This window comes from Trichoderma harzianum (assembly GCF_003025095.1).
Source record: "Trichoderma harzianum CBS 226.95 unplaced genomic scaffold M431scaffold_3, whole genome shotgun sequence".
Classification (NCBI taxonomy): Eukaryota; Fungi; Ascomycota; class Sordariomycetes; order Hypocreales; family Hypocreaceae; genus Trichoderma; species Trichoderma harzianum.
In genome coordinates this window covers 840,886-857,260 of record NW_020209251.1, presented here as the reverse complement: position 1 = coordinate 857,260, position 16,375 = coordinate 840,886, and the positions used below count along the sequence as shown (strand labels likewise).

Sequence of the window (16,375 nt, the reverse complement as noted above, 5' to 3'; positions counted from 1 at the left end):
CTGAGGGGCACCTTTCATCACGCTGATTTTCCTTAGAAATAGCCCATCAATGTTTATCATTCGACATAGTACTACCTAATGCTTTTCCGTGCCTAAAGTATGTGTCGAATATCGCAGCGGAAAAAGAACATGGGAGCACAATAACGACTTGCGCCCACGCTCGCTCAACCCACAGTCGCTCAGCCTGATCTTTGCATCTTTTCATATCCTCTATTTGCCTTTTCATGTGTTCCGATAGACATACTTACTAATCCACACATTATTTTCCTAATACTCGAGGACTAGGATACAGCTTCTACAGTCGTGGTGCAATCCCATACTTTGCGACACCCCATTGCGTTGTCGAGGCCATGGGCGAAAAACACCAGTCAAAAATCTCGAGGTTTAAGAGACTTCTCAGGCGTGATGCATCGCCGCTGCCTCCATCATCTGGACCGCGCGTAGATCAGGAGATCCCGGACGCCAGAGCAGCGGAACCTGAAACTTCGAAAAAGGCAATAATAGCAGAGGAGCAATCTTTAGGCCAAGGAGACGCGCACGGCTCGAAACCACATATGAGCAGCACAACAAGGGCCGAACCAACAGAGCAGCAATGCACAAGCCCTTCAAAATCCCAGGACTTATGGAACGCTGCTTACGAAAGCCTCGCGGAGGATAAGGATACTGTAAAACTTGTCAGGGCGTATGCAACGATCTTGGCGACAGTCCTCAAGACTACGCTTTCCGAAGATGAAGTTTTGACACATCTCAATGATCGAACTAAACGACAGGATTTTATGAGGAAGCTGGTGGAAGAGGGCCAAGCGAGGCTCTCAGTCTCCACGACGTCAAATGTTTTGAACGGAGTGGGTGCTGTTGCGGAATTCATCGATTCTGTAAAGGGACTCGTCGATGCCGCTGTCGGGAATATCCCTCAGGCCGCGCTTCCATGGGCTGGTGTTTGTATCGGATTACAGGTAATTAATATCCTCACCATTCTTATAATTTAGCGATTAATCTCTGCCAGATCCTCACAAATCCTGCTAAAGCAATAAAATCCAACCTGGACGGCATGGCGCATGTTATCTCCAGAATGGAGTGGTAGTGCTCCCTGACCGAATGCTTATGGAGAAAGATGACGTCGATGAGTCTGGGTTGATCCTGTCTCAACTGGAAAGGGAGATTCTTTCTCTTTACAAGGCTCTCCTCCAGTATCAAATGAAGAGCATATGCTCTTACTACCGTCATCAAGGCCTTCAGTTCCTCCGAGAGCTTGCGAATTTGAATAGTTGGGAAAACGATTACAAGGCTATAAGGGACGCGGAAGGTGTCATTCGTCATGATTTAGATCAGTACATCAAGGTCCAGGGGAAGACTATGCTGGAGGAACTCCTTGGACGTGCCAAAGGAATGGTCGAGCTACTTGGGGATCTTCGTCAGACACTTCAAGACATCGTCATTTATCAGAAGAGCAACTTGGATGAGAGGAACAAACAGTGCCTTAGGGATCTCTTCGTGGTAGATCCACAAGATGACATGAAGAAGATTGAGAAAAACAAAGATACGTTACTCAGTGAGGCAAACAACTGGATATTCCAAATGGAGGAATACCAGGCATTCACGAATTGGAATAACACCGGATCTATGCTACCATCATGCCGATTATTGTGGATTAAAGGCCATGCCGGCACTGGGAAAACAATGCTTCTAATGGGTATCATTCGCGAGCTCTTAAGCCACTCGGCGGCATTTGCACCTAAAGTTTCTCACTTTTTCTGTCAAGGCACAGTTAAGGCCTTAGATACCGGTAAAGCCACTTTGAGATGTTTAATTTGGATGCTCCTTATACAGCAGCCACATTTAATCTCTCATTTGAAAGCAAAGTACGATAATGCAGGTGCTTCTCTTTTTGAAGGCGACTGTGTATTTATTTCTCTAAATGATGCGTTTGAGAATATGTTGAAGAATCCTGAGTTATCTCCTGTGTATCTCGTGGTTGATGCACTTGACGAGTGTGAGCAGGACCTGGGCGATCTTAAGAGACTTATTTTCACTTCCCTTACATCTCCCATAAAGTAAAGTGGCTAGTATCAAGCCGCCCAACAGTTGATCTCAGGGTTCCAGAAACAGAAGGCTCGTTGGTCGAGCTCGATTCCCAGAAGTTGCAAAAACCAGTCAATGCGTTTATTGACCATAAAATCTCCTTACTCAAAGGCAGACCAGGATACACTGATGAAATATTGGAACAAGCCAGGAACGAAGTCAGCCAGCGAGGTGAAAATACCTTTCTTTGGGTGGCTTTGGCATTCAAGGAATTGGACAAAGAAGACGGAAACCATATTGTGGTGGATGGAATGTATGCTCTCGACATCATCAAGGAAATCCCTTCCGGCCTGTCGAAATTATACGACTATATGATGGGCAAGATTGAAAAGGTATTGAGACAAGACCGCGAATACCGCAGAAATGTACTGGTGGCTGCTCTTCTTGCATTTCGTCCTTTAACCCTTTCCGAAGTCGGAGTGCTCGCCCAGTTGCCAAACCAAACCCCAGCGACTATTGTTCGAAAGTGCGGTTCATTTCTAACAGTTCAGAACGAAACGGTGTACTTGATCCACCAGTCAGCCAAAGATTATCTGCAGGAAAATTACAAATCTAAGCTCTGGAAATCTAAGGATCAGCCAGCTGAGATGTCGCAAGGGCATGAGGACATGGCAATGTATTCGATCAGAGCAATGTCTTCGGGGCTCAGACAAAACATGTACAACCTCGATTACGGCTTCAAACCGGATGATATGAGACCTCCGCAGCCGGATCCTCTGGCTCCGCTACAATACTCCTGCGTCTTTTGGGCTGATCACCTTACTGCAGCAATTGGGGAGAACTTTGATCACGAGGGAGTTCTTGCGGATGATGGAGAAGTATTAAAGTTTCTGAGGGAGAAATTTCTTCACTGGCTAGAAGGCCTATCTCTCGTGGGAAACCTTCTGGGGGGTGTAGATGCAATAAGGAAGCTTCTGTCTATTGCCCAGGTAGGTGCAAAATTACAATGTACTTTCGTTATGCGCAGCTACTGATCACTTCCAGAAATCGAACCTAAATTCCCAGCTCACTCGGTTCCTGGAAGATGCCGAGAGATTTATCCAAAGCCATGGATCAATTATAGAACGAGCTCCGCTACAAGCATATGGCTCCGCACTGGTATTCAGTCCAACGACAAGCGAGGTCAAGGCCGCGCAATGGAAGCATAGGTTACCGTTTATCAAAATGCTGGCAGGGGTTAAAATCCAATGGGATTCACACCGACAGACCCTCGATGCAGGTGACATGGTCAACTTGGTGGCCTTCTCGCCCAATGGCAGGGTGCTTGCCTCCACGTTGGGTCGTAATGTTGAATTCTGGGAGGCATCCACGGGAAGCCATCAACGGACACTAGAGGGACACCATTCAAAGGTAAGGTCTATAGCATTCTCATCTGACGGCAAGATATTTGCCTCGTCATCTGATGACAATACTATTCGACTTTGGGAAGCGTCTACTGGAAGCCATAAACGGACACTAGTCGGACACTATGGAAATGTCGAGTCTATAGCCCTCTCACCTGACGACACGATATTGGCCTCATCGTCACTTGACAGTACTGTTCGACTCTGGGATATTGCTTTAGGGAGCTGTCGGCAAACAATCGAGGAACGTGATGCTGGTATTGGAGACAAATCTGTAGCCTTCTCACCTGACGGCAGGATCTTAGCCTCAGTATCACGCAATGGGATCATTCGGCTATGGGACGTGGCTCTTGGGAAGTACCAACAAAAAGTCGATGAATTAAACTCGGTCCACCGTGTAATCTTTTCACCTGATGGTAATACTCTAGCCGTATTAGGGGTCGATCACTCCATTCAGCTCTGGGATACAAGTTCATGGAGAAAGCTGAAAACGCTTGACATCAATGATCGCCAAAGCTCTTCCTTGGCTTTCTCGCCTAATGGTAAGATGCTAGCTTTCATGGGGCCTCAAAATAGTATCCTACTCTGGGATATGGATACAGATAGCATCTGGGACACACTCGTGGGACACCACGGCATAATCACGAGTCTCGCTTTTTCGCCTGATGGTATGACACTAGCCTCTGCCTCATGGGACAGGACTATTAAGCTCTGGGATACAAGTTTAGGGAAACGCCATGGTACGGTTGAAGAGCATAACATGTGGCATTCCGGGGCATCGATTTGCACAACATTTTCTCCCGACGGCGAGATAATTGTGTCGGCTTCGCGCAGTGGTTTCCAGGTTTGGGATACAGCTAGGGGGGGCTGTGAGCCAACAATCTCTCAAAAGCACGAGGGACACCCATATAGAACTACTGTAGCCTTTTCGCCGGACGGCAAGACGATAGCCCTGGCGTTGGACGATGGCATCGAGCTCTAGGACACGGCCACTTGGACATGCCGGCTGATGCAGAAGGGAGCTCAGCCGTTTGATCTATATGACACAACGGCAGCTGCTGTAGCGTTCTCGCCGGACAGCAAGACGCTGGCCACGGCGTCACGAGACGAGGTTATCTCGTGCTGGCTGTGGGATGTGACTACGGGCAGCACCCTGTGGACCTTGGATAGAGACTGGGGGACGAATATTAAGATTCGCTCTGTGGCATTTTCGCCGGACGGCAAGACGCTAGCATCTGCGTTGGATGATTGCATCGACCTCTGGGATGCGGCCACGGGGATTCATCAGCAGGGGTTGAGTCTCGAGGGCCAAATCCCGGACTTCGAACTTCTGGACTTCGAACTTCTGGACTTCTCACTTCTGGCCTTCTCGCCCGACGGCAAGACTCTAGCATCTGCGTCGTCCGGGTCCAGGTACGGCGACATCTGGCTCTGGCACGATGGTGCTGGGCGCTGGAGCAACCCAAAGAAGCTGATCAACGACCACGCTTTTTGTTTGAGCTTCTCGCCTGACGGCGCCCACCTGCTGGTCAACCATCGACCGGTTCGGCTGCTGTCTACATCAGCCTCTCTCGAAGAGCGTTTTGATGAGGATCCCGCCGAATCACTTCTGTACTTCGAGCAAGAGTGGATAATGTTGAATGGCAAAGAGATTCTTTGGCTTCCTGCCGACTACAGACCTTATCCAAGGTATAGTGTCATAGTACATGGTAACAAGATGGCCTGGATAAATCAAGCTGGGAGCCAAATGTTCTTCCAAGTCACATTTGCAGAAGGAATGCCACAGCAAACCGAATAACCGATTACCTTCTCCTTTGGCACTGAAGGGCTGTTGGTTATCCAGACAAGAAGCACCAACCAATATGTACTGATCAAGATTTCTCGTGGTTGGTGCCCTTGTAGGATGTGTGCCGTTATTATGGTGATTGGACTTGTTGCCAATCAAAGATCTCAATCTTGATTCCGTGGCAGAGAAATCACTTGCGTGTACGATGTGTAGGTAGCTAGATCGATGCCTTCTGCCGGGATGGTACCTACAGTTTCAGCGCTTTTTTCTCTTGGCTTGCGTTCTTCGACAACGATGCGTGTTCAACCTCGAAATGTCTCAGACCGCAGCCAAAGATTGCTTAAGCCAATATTAAAACTGCGGCATTGTTGAGGGAGGCCACATGCCGTGGATCCAAGGCTACCGCCAGCCATATGACTCGCGCGCTAGGGAAAGATATCACTGCAAAAGACGCGTCATAGCTGGCTTTCTTTAAGCATTGGTGATCTTCGACAAGCGAGTTGCAGTATGCTGATTTGACGACATATGATCGAGACAGACATAGGTTATAAGGCATTTCGATAGTCATCCAAGCACATACGACCATAGGTAGAGGAGAACTCGGGGTCCCGTCTGCTCCCCCATAGATAAGCCTCTAACCGGCAGATTAGTAGTTGAGTGGGTGACCATCAGCGAACACCGGCTGTTGTATGTTTTTTGTAAATTTTTTGAAGTTTTGTTGTTCCTTTGCATTCCTTTTATATTGTGATTTCGGTGCGGAACAAACCATTGTCTTTTCGGTGTGTATGTTTCGTGCAGGTTGCGTGGGGTTTATGCAGGCTTAGTCATCTGATCTCATCGCCAGTCAAAATCGTCCCATCTTACGTACCAGGGAAGATTTGGAAACTCGGGCCATTGGTGGAATTCACCCAAAACATCTCAGAGTACATGTAAAAAAGAATCACAGAATTTCATGTACGATACCTTAGGTGAAGATGTTTGTGACTAGGCGTCTGCTGCAGGCTTGCAGGATCACTTTGTTCTCCAGGGATGATTGTGGCCTCTGCACGCAGGCCAAGGGTGTGCTTTCGGACGTTTGGGATAAGCGGCCCTTTCAGTACACGGAGGTGAATTTGGCAAAGCCGGAATTCAAGCATTGGAAAAACTTGTACGATTTTGATATCCCTGTTGTGAGTACCATATCTTTATCGTTTCTGACCGCAAGCAATGGGAGGGGCCTAACGCCCGGAGAACAGATACATATTAGCAAAGCAGACACCCCCGAAGAGGACGTCAACAAGTATGGAAAGGCCATCAAGCTGATGCACCGATTCACAACAGAGCAAGTCGAGGCCAAGATGGATCAAGTCGAAGGCATCTAGATTTATAATGTCTAATCTACCCAAGAACAAGGCGGAAACATTTCTTTGCTTGGCACGCGCAGTTCTGTATCTAAGTCGTAGACGCTGTGAGAGACTGCTTAGCACTGTCCTCGATGGCCATGTAGTCTGTAACTACGTGGATCATGTCAAAGCCCATCTGATGGCACTTCTTGGCATGAGCCGGGTCGAGCGTGTAGATACCGCTCTTCTTGCCGGCTTTGGCGGCCGCGGCCTGGATCTTAACCAGAGCGGTTTCGAGTTCCTGGGGGATGCCCTCCTCGGTGATGCGGTGGCCGATGTTGTTACCTGAGGGCATTTGTCAATTAACAATCGAGTCTTTTGTGGTGCTTACAAATAGCCATTTGTGGCTGTCTTACCTAGATCGAATGGACCCACGAACAACACATCGATTCCTTCAACGGCGGCGATTGCATCCACATCTTCGAGGGCCTCCTTGGTCTCGATTTGAACCATGGTCAAGATGGACTCGTTGCCTTGGTTGAGGTAGTCGAGGGAGCTAATGGTGCGCCCGAACTGTTTGGCGGAATAAGGAGATCCGAAGCCTCGCTTTCCCCAAGGAGGGAACTTGGCGGCCTGGACGAGGTCTTCAGCCTCCTTGACGGTACGCAGCAGCGGGACAAGGACCTAGGAGTTTCTCATTAGTATTCAACCCTGTATCAGTATCTAGACCAGCCGTTCAAGGTTGGATTTATTGATAATAAGAAATAAGATATGGCACATACTCCGTGAGCTCCAGTGTCCAAGGCACCTGAATAAGAATTGATTCAGCTTCGTTACATGTATATATGAAGGGATGAGTAGAAACACACGCTTCACCATCCAAGGCTCCATGCCCGGGATTCTCACAATGGGAGACACTCCCAACGCCGCAATCGCAGGAACTGCTTCATGCATGGCACGATCTACCGACTCAAGAACCACTCTGTCAGCTCACTCACTCCATTAAACTGATATCAATTGCACACGCAACGCACCGTCCATGCCTCCATGCTCGCAATCCACCAATACCCAATCCAAGCCAGACTGCGCCAAGAGCCTCGAGATGGTCGCTCCTGGAATCATCTGCCAGCCGCCAAAAGCAGGCTTGTTCGCGTCAAACAGCGCCTTGAGCGGGTTGCCCGACTTCACTGTTGCCTGCGCGCCTCCCGGCGCAACTCCCGCTCCGATATAAGACATTCTGGTGATTTTAGATTGCACAGCTGATATGTTCCGGAGCAGTAAACGGGGTGTAGCAGTTCTTAAGAAGAATGAATTCATGCCTGTCGTTTTGCTCCCGAGGAAAGAATTGGGTCAGTTGTTAAACGGAATCCGGAGGGGTGCAATGGGTGTGAATTGGAATACGTCAGAGGGTAGGCGGAGCAGCTCGTTTCTGTCTTTTAATCGATGATTGGACAGAAGCACTCAGAGATGGCCCTCTGGAACCGGTAATGGCATGTTCTGGGAGATCTGGGACGAGCTGGACTTACACTACGAAGATGGTCATGGGTCTATTGACGGCCCATGATGAGGTCGGCTATCACAGGTAGAGTGCGGGGAGAATGGTGTGGAGGTGCCAAGGTGGCGTGGGGGGGGACAATACGGAGTAGAGACACGGGAATAGCGAGAATGTCTCGGTCAAACAAAGAAGCGAGTCGTGCTACTCCGTACGATTAGGCTAATTGCTTATTGCTTATTGATTGTTGCTTATTGATAGAGTTGCTTATTGTCTTATCATTGTTGTGTTAGTCTAATACCACATACCTCGGAAGTAGAGCCCTATGGATGTCAATGTGGAGATAGATGCATTCATGCAAAAAACAAGCACTGCCTGTGCTATCCATTCATCTATTACTAGCTTGGACCAATATTTACATATAAAACAATTCCGATTCTTCCGATTTTTGGGTTTTTACCATTTGTATACTCCAAGAAGATGAAAGAAAAAAAAGCCCGTCGGCTATAATCGAGTCCAATCTTGGGGATCTGATTTCTGTGGGGGCGAGAGACTCCATATTGTTTGCTCTATCGAAATTCAAAAGCAGCATCAATCACGCGTATCAGAGTTTTTCCCGTCTGGAATTCAGAAAGGGGGTGTTACCCAATCTCCTATCTCTGAATTCCTGTCAGAACTCAAGCCCAACTGCTGAGCTCATCTAACTCCTCGGCCTTTGCTGCTCAGACCATATGGGAGCGTAGAGGCGTTCGTTCCTGTGCTCAATCGTTCCGAGGCCCGAGGGATAAATGAATGTTTATAACCCATTAATCCTGGAGACATCTGTTGCACAATGTTAGCAGACAATATACGTGCGTGCCGTCCCACAGCCATCAGCCATACCCTAGGTAATCCTCCTTGATGCTTCCAATGGCCCACATCTCGCCGACCTCTGTTCGCGTTCCGATAATCTTGACGCGCACATGCGTGCCCGGCTCGATGACGGTGTCTTCGTTGTTAGTAAACTGAGGGGGTGTCGCGTTGGGGTCCCATTTGATGTCGCTCGGTATCAGCTGCGGCAAACATCGTGAATCAGCACCTCTCCAACCATTGGCCATTCGGGATTGCCAGGGAAGTTAAAACGCACATGAGCAGACACAAAGAGTCTGAGGGGACCAGCCTGGGCGAAGAAACCCTGTGGATTGATGGAGTAGACAACGGCATCAACCTGATCAGGGTCAGACAACTGCTTGCCACAACGGGCGCAGATTTCGCCTTACCGTCTCTCCTTTAAATGGCCGCCACACCACGGCGCGGTATCCAACCGTAAACTCTGCGAGACCGTTGCCTGGCAAGATGCGACCCTCGGAAATGTCAAACGTGTCCATGATGGAGATGATGTAGTAGCTGCCGGCGCAGGTGCCTTCGACGTCTTTTAGCAGCTTGCTAGTGACGAGATCGTGCATGTTGCGGCCGAAGTAGGATGGATGCAGGGTGACCCTGCGCTCCATATTGTAGAGAAAGAACATGGCGGGCGACTGGTTGCGTGACGGCTAGGGCTTCGGTCGACGGCGGGATAGCAATTGTCGTGTTGAACGGAGAGTGATGGGTGAGCCTTCCAGAGAATCCTCTCAATATCCCATATGAGGATGTATCTCGTCTCTTGAGAGCGCACGCGCGCTATTCGGATATCTAATGGTCAATCGGCGACGGTAAGGCGTGGCAATCGAGGTCGTCGAAGAAAGGGAGGAGAAGCTCGGCGAGGGGGGGGAGGAGGAGGAGCGAGGAGCGAGGAGAAGAGACAAAGCTCTTGAAGCAGACGCAACACACACAGCTGGATCTCTGCGCTTTCGGGTGTGCGTTGCTGCTCCTCGGCTGGGGATTGATGGAGCTGAAGCAAGAGGATGAAGACGAAAGCGCGGCGAGGCTGCGATGGATCAAATGCGATGGTTTGGTTGGGAAATCTTTGGAGCCGGCGCTACCACATGGTCTGTGCGCTAGCCCAAGACGGGACTCAGGCGCGAGCTTATTAAGAGCAGTTCTATGGCGACGAACGAACGGACACGCAGGCTGAGGTCATTTGCGTTGATGCGCTGCACTCGGGATTGGGGTAGAGCCCATTTGCCCATTTACTCCGCATAATAGGGGTCTATCACATGTTTTTTTTCGACTCTTTTTGAAGTGTTAGGTATTCTAGAAAGTGAGTGAGGAGGAAGGAGAAGCACAACAAGAGGCCACCGTATCCATCTACCAAGTGCTACCGCGATACATTGTGATGACTACCGGAGATGCACAGCAATCACCCATCATGCTCGATTACTTCACAAAGTCATAGCATCGCATAGCTTTATCCTGATACTGCTCCATGAAGGCTACTAACCTCGAGAAGTGAAGACGCTCAATTGGTAGTTGCAGGTTGATGCGCCTTGTGGTCCAAAGGTACCTCTGCAACGCTAGTATTCAAGGCGGCAGCTCGGGTACCTGGCTGAAGCTTGTCTAATAGGTTGCAGATGATCCGCAAGTTAACGGCCTTGTTCAAAAATGAGAGAGAGAAAAGCAAGGCCCTTGCACATTAGGTATGCCTCAGAATATACATGCATGCATTTGTGCAGCATCAATATCCCCCATGTAGCCTCGCATAGACAAGCATTCCGACCATGTCTCGCTGAATGTTCTGGGCTCCAGCTGTAATGCTTGCTTACTTCCAGGGGACAAGAGGCTGAGCACTCGCGCTGTCAATTGTCCCGAGGCTCCTAAATCCCCACCAACTTTGCACACACCATAGCGGCTTTCAGTGGACCTCGCTCAGAGCTCTCAGCGCCTCCGGAGTCTCCTGACCTGTTGCATCGAATTTGCATCTGCATCTCCTTGGATCAAAACCAAAACCTCCATGCCAGGCCAATTCCACTCGACTCTGCAACCTCGATAGCACGCCGCCTGCGCCGTCTCGTTGCTGCCTCGCGCCTCTTCGCTGCTGCTGGTTTTCTCCTCCCCGATCCGTTCATTGCCCGATTGCATCTTCTCTCACGTGCCGGCCGGTCGCGCCAATTCTTCGGACTGGCGGTTACCAGCGTCTCGCATTTTGTTGAGCTTCTCCCTCTCCTCCCTCTGTCTGTCCTTCAGCCCGTCTCTAAACCTCGACAAAATGTCTCTAGATCTGGAAAGGCACTTGACATTTGTGAGCTCGCCTCATCTCTCCTCACTCCTTCCTTGTCGTCCCGCTAATGAATGAATTTTTCCTCAGTATGGCGCCTATCACCATAACCCCGTCAATGTGGCCATTCACATGATCTGCGTGCCTCTGCTCCTGGTATCAGGATTTGCCTTGGTATGTTCAGCTCACCCAATGCCAATGTCAATGCCTTCGCCTAACTCGGTTTTCCTCACCTTCTGCAATAGGCCACGTTTACAGGCACGCTCATTCACACCCCTAGCTGGCTGACCGTCCCGTACTTGGATCTCAATCTCGGTACCATCGCCGCTTTCCTTTATGCATCGCTCTATCTGTTACTAGAGCCGGTAGCAGGCTTTGTATTGGCTGCCTTTTGTCTCGGTAGCACGGCATTTGTCAACTCATGGCACCTCCGTGATCCCACCATGACCTTCCAGGTCGCCCTTGGTGTTCATGTCATTTCCTGGATCGCACAGTTCATCGGTCATGGTGTCTTCGAGGGCCGCGCCCCTGCCTTGTTGGACAATCTCGTCCAGGCTATCTTCCTCGCTCCCATGTTTGTCTGGCTGGAAATGCTTTTCAAGCTTGGATACCGACGTGAACTCCAAGCCCGAGTTGAGAAGTCCGTCTCGAAGGAGATTGCCAAGTTCCAAGCCGCGTCCAAGAACGGCAAGGCCAATTAATTCGGGACTGACTTAAAGATGACGGGTTCTGATCTCGAATAGCATTCCCCCATTCCTTACCCAAGGCTCTCGGGACCTGTAAACCACATGTCTCAACCATCACAACTCAGTTCGTCATCCAATCAACCTTCCCAGGGATGTCTCACCGAGACCAGATGACATCACCATATGACGAAAAGCAAACCAACCTCTTCAATCTCTTCAGCGTCCAATCTACAACCCGCCCATCTCATTGAGTTTTCCAAACACACAATCTTAATATTGCAAGCAAGCGCTCTCAATCATCTACACCTCCAGATGGGCTTCAACCATAAAAAGTTTTCACATCTATAGCGTCTGTCTGTACACGGCTATGGTACCTCAAAAATACAAAGGAGAAGTGCAAAGCGGACTGCACTCTAATACGCGCGGTGTATCAAGGATGTGGGTGGGCAAAAAGTACAGTACGGCATTTGTTTTATTAACCACCTTTTGTAACATTTAGCAGCCATAGGCTATCACAGTTACAGCACAGAAAAAAAAACATCAAAACTCTATTCGTATCTCTCGCCCTTCTCTACTTCTCTTGCTGATGCACAGACGAATGATTCGTCCGAATTCTTCCTCTCGAGGCCCTTTTGGAGCATCTTTAGTACCGAGGCCGAACGGCGGAGGCCACCGAGAGAAAGACTGGACAAGTTGTGTGTGCTTTCGGCGTAATCTAGCAGGCCTGTAAAGCTGTCGGGGCTAGTTGGTGTTCTTTCACGGAAGGGGACATATGCAGACGCAAACGAGTCCAACTCAAGACCTCGCGTTATGATGTCCCTTGGACGGTGCGCTCGGCCGCGGCGGGCCTCGAAGCCATTATTCCGGTGTGGTTCAAGACGGTGCTCGGGACGTTGCTCGAGGTGTGGTTCAGGGTGTGACTCAAGGTATGGCTCGGGGCGTGGCTCTGAATGTCGTTCGAGACTTGGTTCAAGACGATTGTACTCGTTGCGCAGTGAGCTACTGCCCGCATCCCGGACTCGCCTTAGACGATGGGAGGGAGACCGTTCAGGATTGGAGTTGGATCGGCCAAGGCTGGCACTCACCTTGGTCACTGTGCTCTTTTCCTTTTCCTTCTCCTGGACCAGCATCAAATTCTGGCTTGTCCCGATCGGAGGAGCGCTTGCTCGTCGAACGCTGTTGTGGTACACCTCAGCACCTTTGCCTTTTTGTTCGCACTTTGGGCAAAGGGTAGCACGCCGCTCGAACTTGGGGGTCTCGTGATGGTCTTGTTCGTAGGCGTAGGCGTAGGCGAGGCCGGAGAAGCAAGTTACCGAGTGGTGATGCTTAAGTTGTTGTTCGACGCAGCGAATTGCGCGACGGCAAATGTGGCCACAGTCGTACTGGATGATTTTTTCGCACATGCTTGTTGTCGAGACCTCTGATTTGAGATCATCTGCGACGGTATGTGTGGATGAATAGACTGACAGACGAGTCTGGCTGGCTCGCCTTTCCGCATGATATGTACAATCGAGCGTAATGGAAAAGCGAATATGTTCAATAATGAAGATTCCCTGTGTGTTGGTTCTATGTTCATTGATGAAGAAACTTGGCGAGTCGTCTCTCTGTTCAAGTAGGCAGTGAAGAAGTCTTGCGAGTCGGCGCTGTGAATCACTATCGCTTTGGAGAAAGGGTGGGCAAAGGAACATGCGTTGCCCATATTTGTGGAATAAGCGGAATCTTGCACCTGAGATTGCTGACCCAAAACCATCACTCAGTTAAAAATGTTTCCTTCTATCTATCTTTCTGCCTTCAAGATACCTGTGTCTATAGGTAATGTGGACCAGTTGGCAAACAGCTGGCAATTCACCTCCCGGCCTACTATATAAATCCTTCTCTCTTCTTCTTTCTTCTTCTCCCTTTTTTCTTTTCTTTTCTCTTTGATCATATTCACGATTAACTGCTGCTTTCTTGTTTTTTTTTCTCTTCCGGCCAGCTGGCCAACAGCTAGCAACTCACCATCCACTCTACTATATTAATTCCCTTCCCCCTAATTTTCCTCTTCTTCACCTCTTGTTTTTCTTCCTTCCTTCCTTTCTTTTTTTTCCGCCCATTACGCGTCTACATTGTTTCGTCCTGTTTTGTTCTGCAAGCCACGATTCCGACCAAGCGCAATGGCGTCACAGGCTCAACGCGAGGGCGAAGAGATCATAGCCGAATCTCACAGACTCATCGCTGAACGAAACGCCGCCAAAGAGGCTGCTTTCGAGGAAACTCTCGTTACGCCAAGCAAGAATGTAAACAATGCCGATGTATTAAAGAACGAAATCATTCCTCCTCTCGATGGGGAAACAGGAGGCAGCTCATCTAACCACGTTCAGTCTCCCCAAATTACACAAGAAATCTCTGATGATTCCTCTTCCTCTGACTTCTCCTCTTCCAACGATGACGATTACGAAGACTCTTCTGGAGACAACAACTCCTCTGCCGAAAACGACTATTCTGGCGATCACGACTACTCTTATGACAACGGCGGCGGCAATAACAATGACGACAATGACGATTTTTACAATCACGATGCTCTCAACGAGCTATTTCCAATGGCCCAAAATGCGAATGTCATAACGAAGCAGGTTCAGAAGTTCCTCAAAGCGGCTTACAGAAGAGAATCCAGGTTTTGGACCCAGGATATGAGGAAGGAGTTCAAGGAGGTTGCGCCGACTTTGAAATACGAAATCTTCCCAACAACAGGCAAGATTTCGGGTCATTATATCTGCAGATATGCAAGCCGGGATGGCCATATTTGGGTCCGATTTTGGTTTCTGCGAGTAATGTTTGGTCCGATTGCCTGCTCGCGGCAACCATGGTTTACAAAGCTTGCTGCGGAACGTCCTTGGGTATTGGATGAAGCAGACGAAGGTGTTGTCCCTGAAAATACAGCGTCCATTCTCTCGTCAAAAACTACGATATGGACACCCAAGATTCTTCAAAAAGAAACGCCGACTCTCAATTATACATGGGCTGGGAAAAGGAAGGCTGTTAAGCCGATGAAATCCTCACGTCCTACCAAGGGAACCAAGGTGTCTAGATCCAATAACAACCAAGATCCTCGAGAGATTCCCCGTCCACGCACCCGAACCAGGGCGTCCATAAATAGGCAAAACTCTCGAAATGCCTCCCATTCAACCAACGAAGTCTCCCAGTCAAGAAACGAAGTCTCCCAGTCAAGCAACGAAGTCTCCCAGTCAAGCAACGAAATGTCCCAGTTAAGCAACGAAATGTCCCAGTCAAGGAATGAACAAAATCCTCAAAACATCGAAGCCATGGCACCCAGTTCCAATGAATCGGCAAGGATTCAATCTGCCTAGTGAATTGGAGATCAAGGTACTAAAGCAGAAATACGGTGCAATGCGTTCGACTTGCGATGCTCTCGAACATAGGATTGCGCAGCTTGGGAGCGAAAACTCTCTACTGAAGCAAGAACACTGTACACTGGAGCAAGAACACGGTACACTGAAGCAAGAACACTGTACACTGCGTTCGACTTGTAACACCCTCGAACAGAGAACCAGGCAGCTTGAGAATGGAAACCGGGAGTTGAAGAGGGAATCCGAAAGGGAAAACGAGAGGTTGCGGGAGGAGTTCAATACTTTCAAGCTGGAGCACGCGTGGAAGGTTGATCATTTGTGGAAGCGTATGAATCAGTTGGAACAGAACTTACCTGGAAAAGAGTGAACCGGCTTGTGGTAAACGAAAGGACGGACAAGGGATAATATGAAAAGAAAATAGAGGGCTTCTGATTAGCTTCTCAATACTGTTATAGTACATTTTGCTATTCATGGTTTAATTTGACAGATCACAGAAACGGGCAAATGGATTACTACCTACTTGGTAACAAAATGTTAAGGATTATATACACTGGGGTACTTAAACACGTAGTCCTCATCGAACGGGGTTTACAAGTTGAGCTGGCACATCATTTCTATTCTAGACATTGAGTATAAGATTGCAAACTTACAAACCCGCGATGATTTATTTATCTTATTATTATAGACTGCCAGTGAAAACGTGCAGTTTACTTTTAGTAAACCCAGATAGTAGAATGAGTGGAATTCCTCTCAATTCGATAGTGAATCTTCCATAGTAATTACTGCCTCCGTCCATATAGCTTGTATTTGTTTCGGAGGTTGTTGTTGTTGAATTTTTGTGTTTTGTTAGATCTACAAGAATTTTCGAAAAATTACTAGCTTAGAAGTAGCGATAGTAGGCCTACCTCTGTCTTAGTACTAGACTTATAAGTTCGTGCACGTATATGAGCTGAGAAACTCCTGTTGAGATCACCTGAAATAGATCAAACCACTGAAATCTCATTCACACATTTATGTCTTATGTAAATAGACGCGTCTCTTAAACTGTTCGTGCATATACCAAAACCAAAGATTCGCTCAAATTTGTAAAGCATTTTATAATTGATTAACTAGGGAGTGTCTTGTTCCACAGTCTTGTGGTTGCCATCAATCATCATCGTCCGAGTAGGGAAGTAAGTAAAAAA

At 48.6% G+C, this 16,375-nt stretch overlaps 8 protein-coding genes across 8 annotated transcripts; 4 read left to right on the top strand and 4 right to left on the bottom strand.

Moving 5' to 3' along the window:
• Positions 1–350: 350 nt before the first annotated feature.
• Positions 351–5,223, top strand: M431DRAFT_479145 (hypothetical protein; the record flags this gene model as incomplete). Its single annotated transcript, XM_024915742.1, is given in 5 exon segments — positions 351–956; positions 1,072–2,054; positions 2,096–3,030; positions 3,050–4,294; positions 4,481–5,223. The coding sequence occupies 5 exon segments, from the start codon at positions 351–353 to the stop codon at positions 5,221–5,223; spliced, it is 4,512 nt and encodes a 1,503-aa protein (XP_024777224.1).
• A 552-nt stretch (positions 5,224–5,775) lies between these two features.
• M431DRAFT_78100 (hypothetical protein) lies at positions 5,776–5,943 on the bottom strand (the record flags this gene model as incomplete). Its single annotated transcript, XM_024922650.1, has 1 exon — positions 5,776–5,943. One exon carries the CDS (start codon positions 5,941–5,943, stop codon positions 5,776–5,778), a length of 168 nt encoding a protein of 55 aa, XP_024777223.1.
• A 242-nt stretch (positions 5,944–6,185) lies between these two features.
• Positions 6,186–6,572, top strand: M431DRAFT_77987 (hypothetical protein; the record flags this gene model as incomplete). The annotated part of the gene is made up of 2 exons (XM_024922638.1): positions 6,186–6,380; positions 6,447–6,572. The coding sequence occupies 2 exons, from the start codon at positions 6,186–6,188 to the stop codon at positions 6,570–6,572; spliced, it is 321 nt and encodes a 106-aa protein (XP_024777222.1).
• On the bottom strand, positions 6,521–8,252 carry M431DRAFT_505122 (hypothetical protein). The gene is made up of 5 exons (XM_024918583.1): positions 7,568–8,252; positions 7,403–7,495; positions 7,316–7,341; positions 6,950–7,217; positions 6,521–6,878 (listed from the first exon to the last, which is right to left on the bottom strand). Exons 1-5 carry the CDS (start codon positions 7,767–7,769, stop codon positions 6,643–6,645), a joined length of 825 nt encoding a protein of 274 aa, XP_024777221.1. The 5' UTR covers positions 7,770–8,252; the 3' UTR covers positions 6,521–6,642.
• Positions 8,253–8,724: 472 nt separating this feature from the next.
• M431DRAFT_343615 (hypothetical protein) lies at positions 8,725–9,711 on the bottom strand. The gene is made up of 4 exons (XM_024914428.1): positions 9,285–9,711; positions 9,152–9,232; positions 8,908–9,077; positions 8,725–8,847 (listed from the first exon to the last, which is right to left on the bottom strand). The coding sequence occupies exons 1-4, from the start codon at positions 9,531–9,533 to the stop codon at positions 8,832–8,834; spliced, it is 516 nt and encodes a 171-aa protein (XP_024777220.1). The 5' UTR covers positions 9,534–9,711; the 3' UTR covers positions 8,725–8,831.
• A 1,438-nt stretch (positions 9,712–11,149) lies between these two features.
• M431DRAFT_77095 (hypothetical protein) lies at positions 11,150–11,859 on the top strand (the record flags this gene model as incomplete). The annotated part of the gene is made up of 3 exons (XM_024922534.1): positions 11,150–11,182; positions 11,249–11,332; positions 11,404–11,859. 3 exons carry the CDS (start codon positions 11,150–11,152, stop codon positions 11,857–11,859), a joined length of 573 nt encoding a protein of 190 aa, XP_024777219.1.
• A 533-nt stretch (positions 11,860–12,392) lies between these two features.
• M431DRAFT_77208 (hypothetical protein) lies at positions 12,393–13,532 on the bottom strand (the record flags this gene model as incomplete). The annotated part of the gene is made up of 1 exon (XM_024922548.1): positions 12,393–13,532. The coding sequence occupies one exon, from the start codon at positions 13,530–13,532 to the stop codon at positions 12,393–12,395; it is 1,140 nt and encodes a 379-aa protein (XP_024777218.1).
• A 232-nt stretch (positions 13,533–13,764) lies between these two features.
• On the top strand, positions 13,765–15,241 carry M431DRAFT_343600 (hypothetical protein). The gene has a single exon (XM_024914427.1). The coding sequence runs from the start codon at positions 13,998–14,000 to the stop codon at positions 15,189–15,191; it is 1,194 nt and encodes a 397-aa protein (XP_024777217.1). The 5' UTR covers positions 13,765–13,997; the 3' UTR covers positions 15,192–15,241.
• The last annotated feature ends 1,134 nt before the right edge of the window (positions 15,242–16,375 follow it).

Excerpts from the sequence above, each read along its gene's own strand:
- M431DRAFT_505122 (XM_024918583.1), bottom strand. The coding sequence starts at position 7,769 with ATGTCTTATATCGGAGCGGGAGTTGCGCCGGGAGGCGCGCAGGCAACA. Across the intron at positions 7,342-7,402 it reads GGAGCCTTGGATGGTGAAGC|GTGCCTTGGACACTGGAGCT; the intron begins GTGTGTTTCTAC and ends ATTCTTATTCAG. Across the intron at positions 7,218-7,315 it reads TGGACACTGGAGCTCACGGA|GTCCTTGTCCCGCTGCTGCG; the intron begins GTATGTGCCATA and ends AGAAACTCCTAG.
- M431DRAFT_343615 (XM_024914428.1), bottom strand. The coding sequence starts at position 9,533 with ATGTTCTTTCTCTACAATATGGAGCGCAGGGTCACCCTGCATCCATCC. Across the intron at positions 9,233-9,284 it reads GGCCATTTAAAGGAGAGACG|GTTGATGCCGTTGTCTACTC; the intron begins GTAAGGCGAAAT and ends GACCCTGATCAG. Across the intron at positions 9,078-9,151 it reads GACTCTTTGTGTCTGCTCAT|CTGATACCGAGCGACATCAA; the intron begins GTGCGTTTTAAC and ends TGTTTGCCGCAG.
- M431DRAFT_343600 (XM_024914427.1), top strand. The coding sequence starts at position 13,998 with ATGGCGTCACAGGCTCAACGCGAGGGCGAAGAGATCATAGCCGAATCT.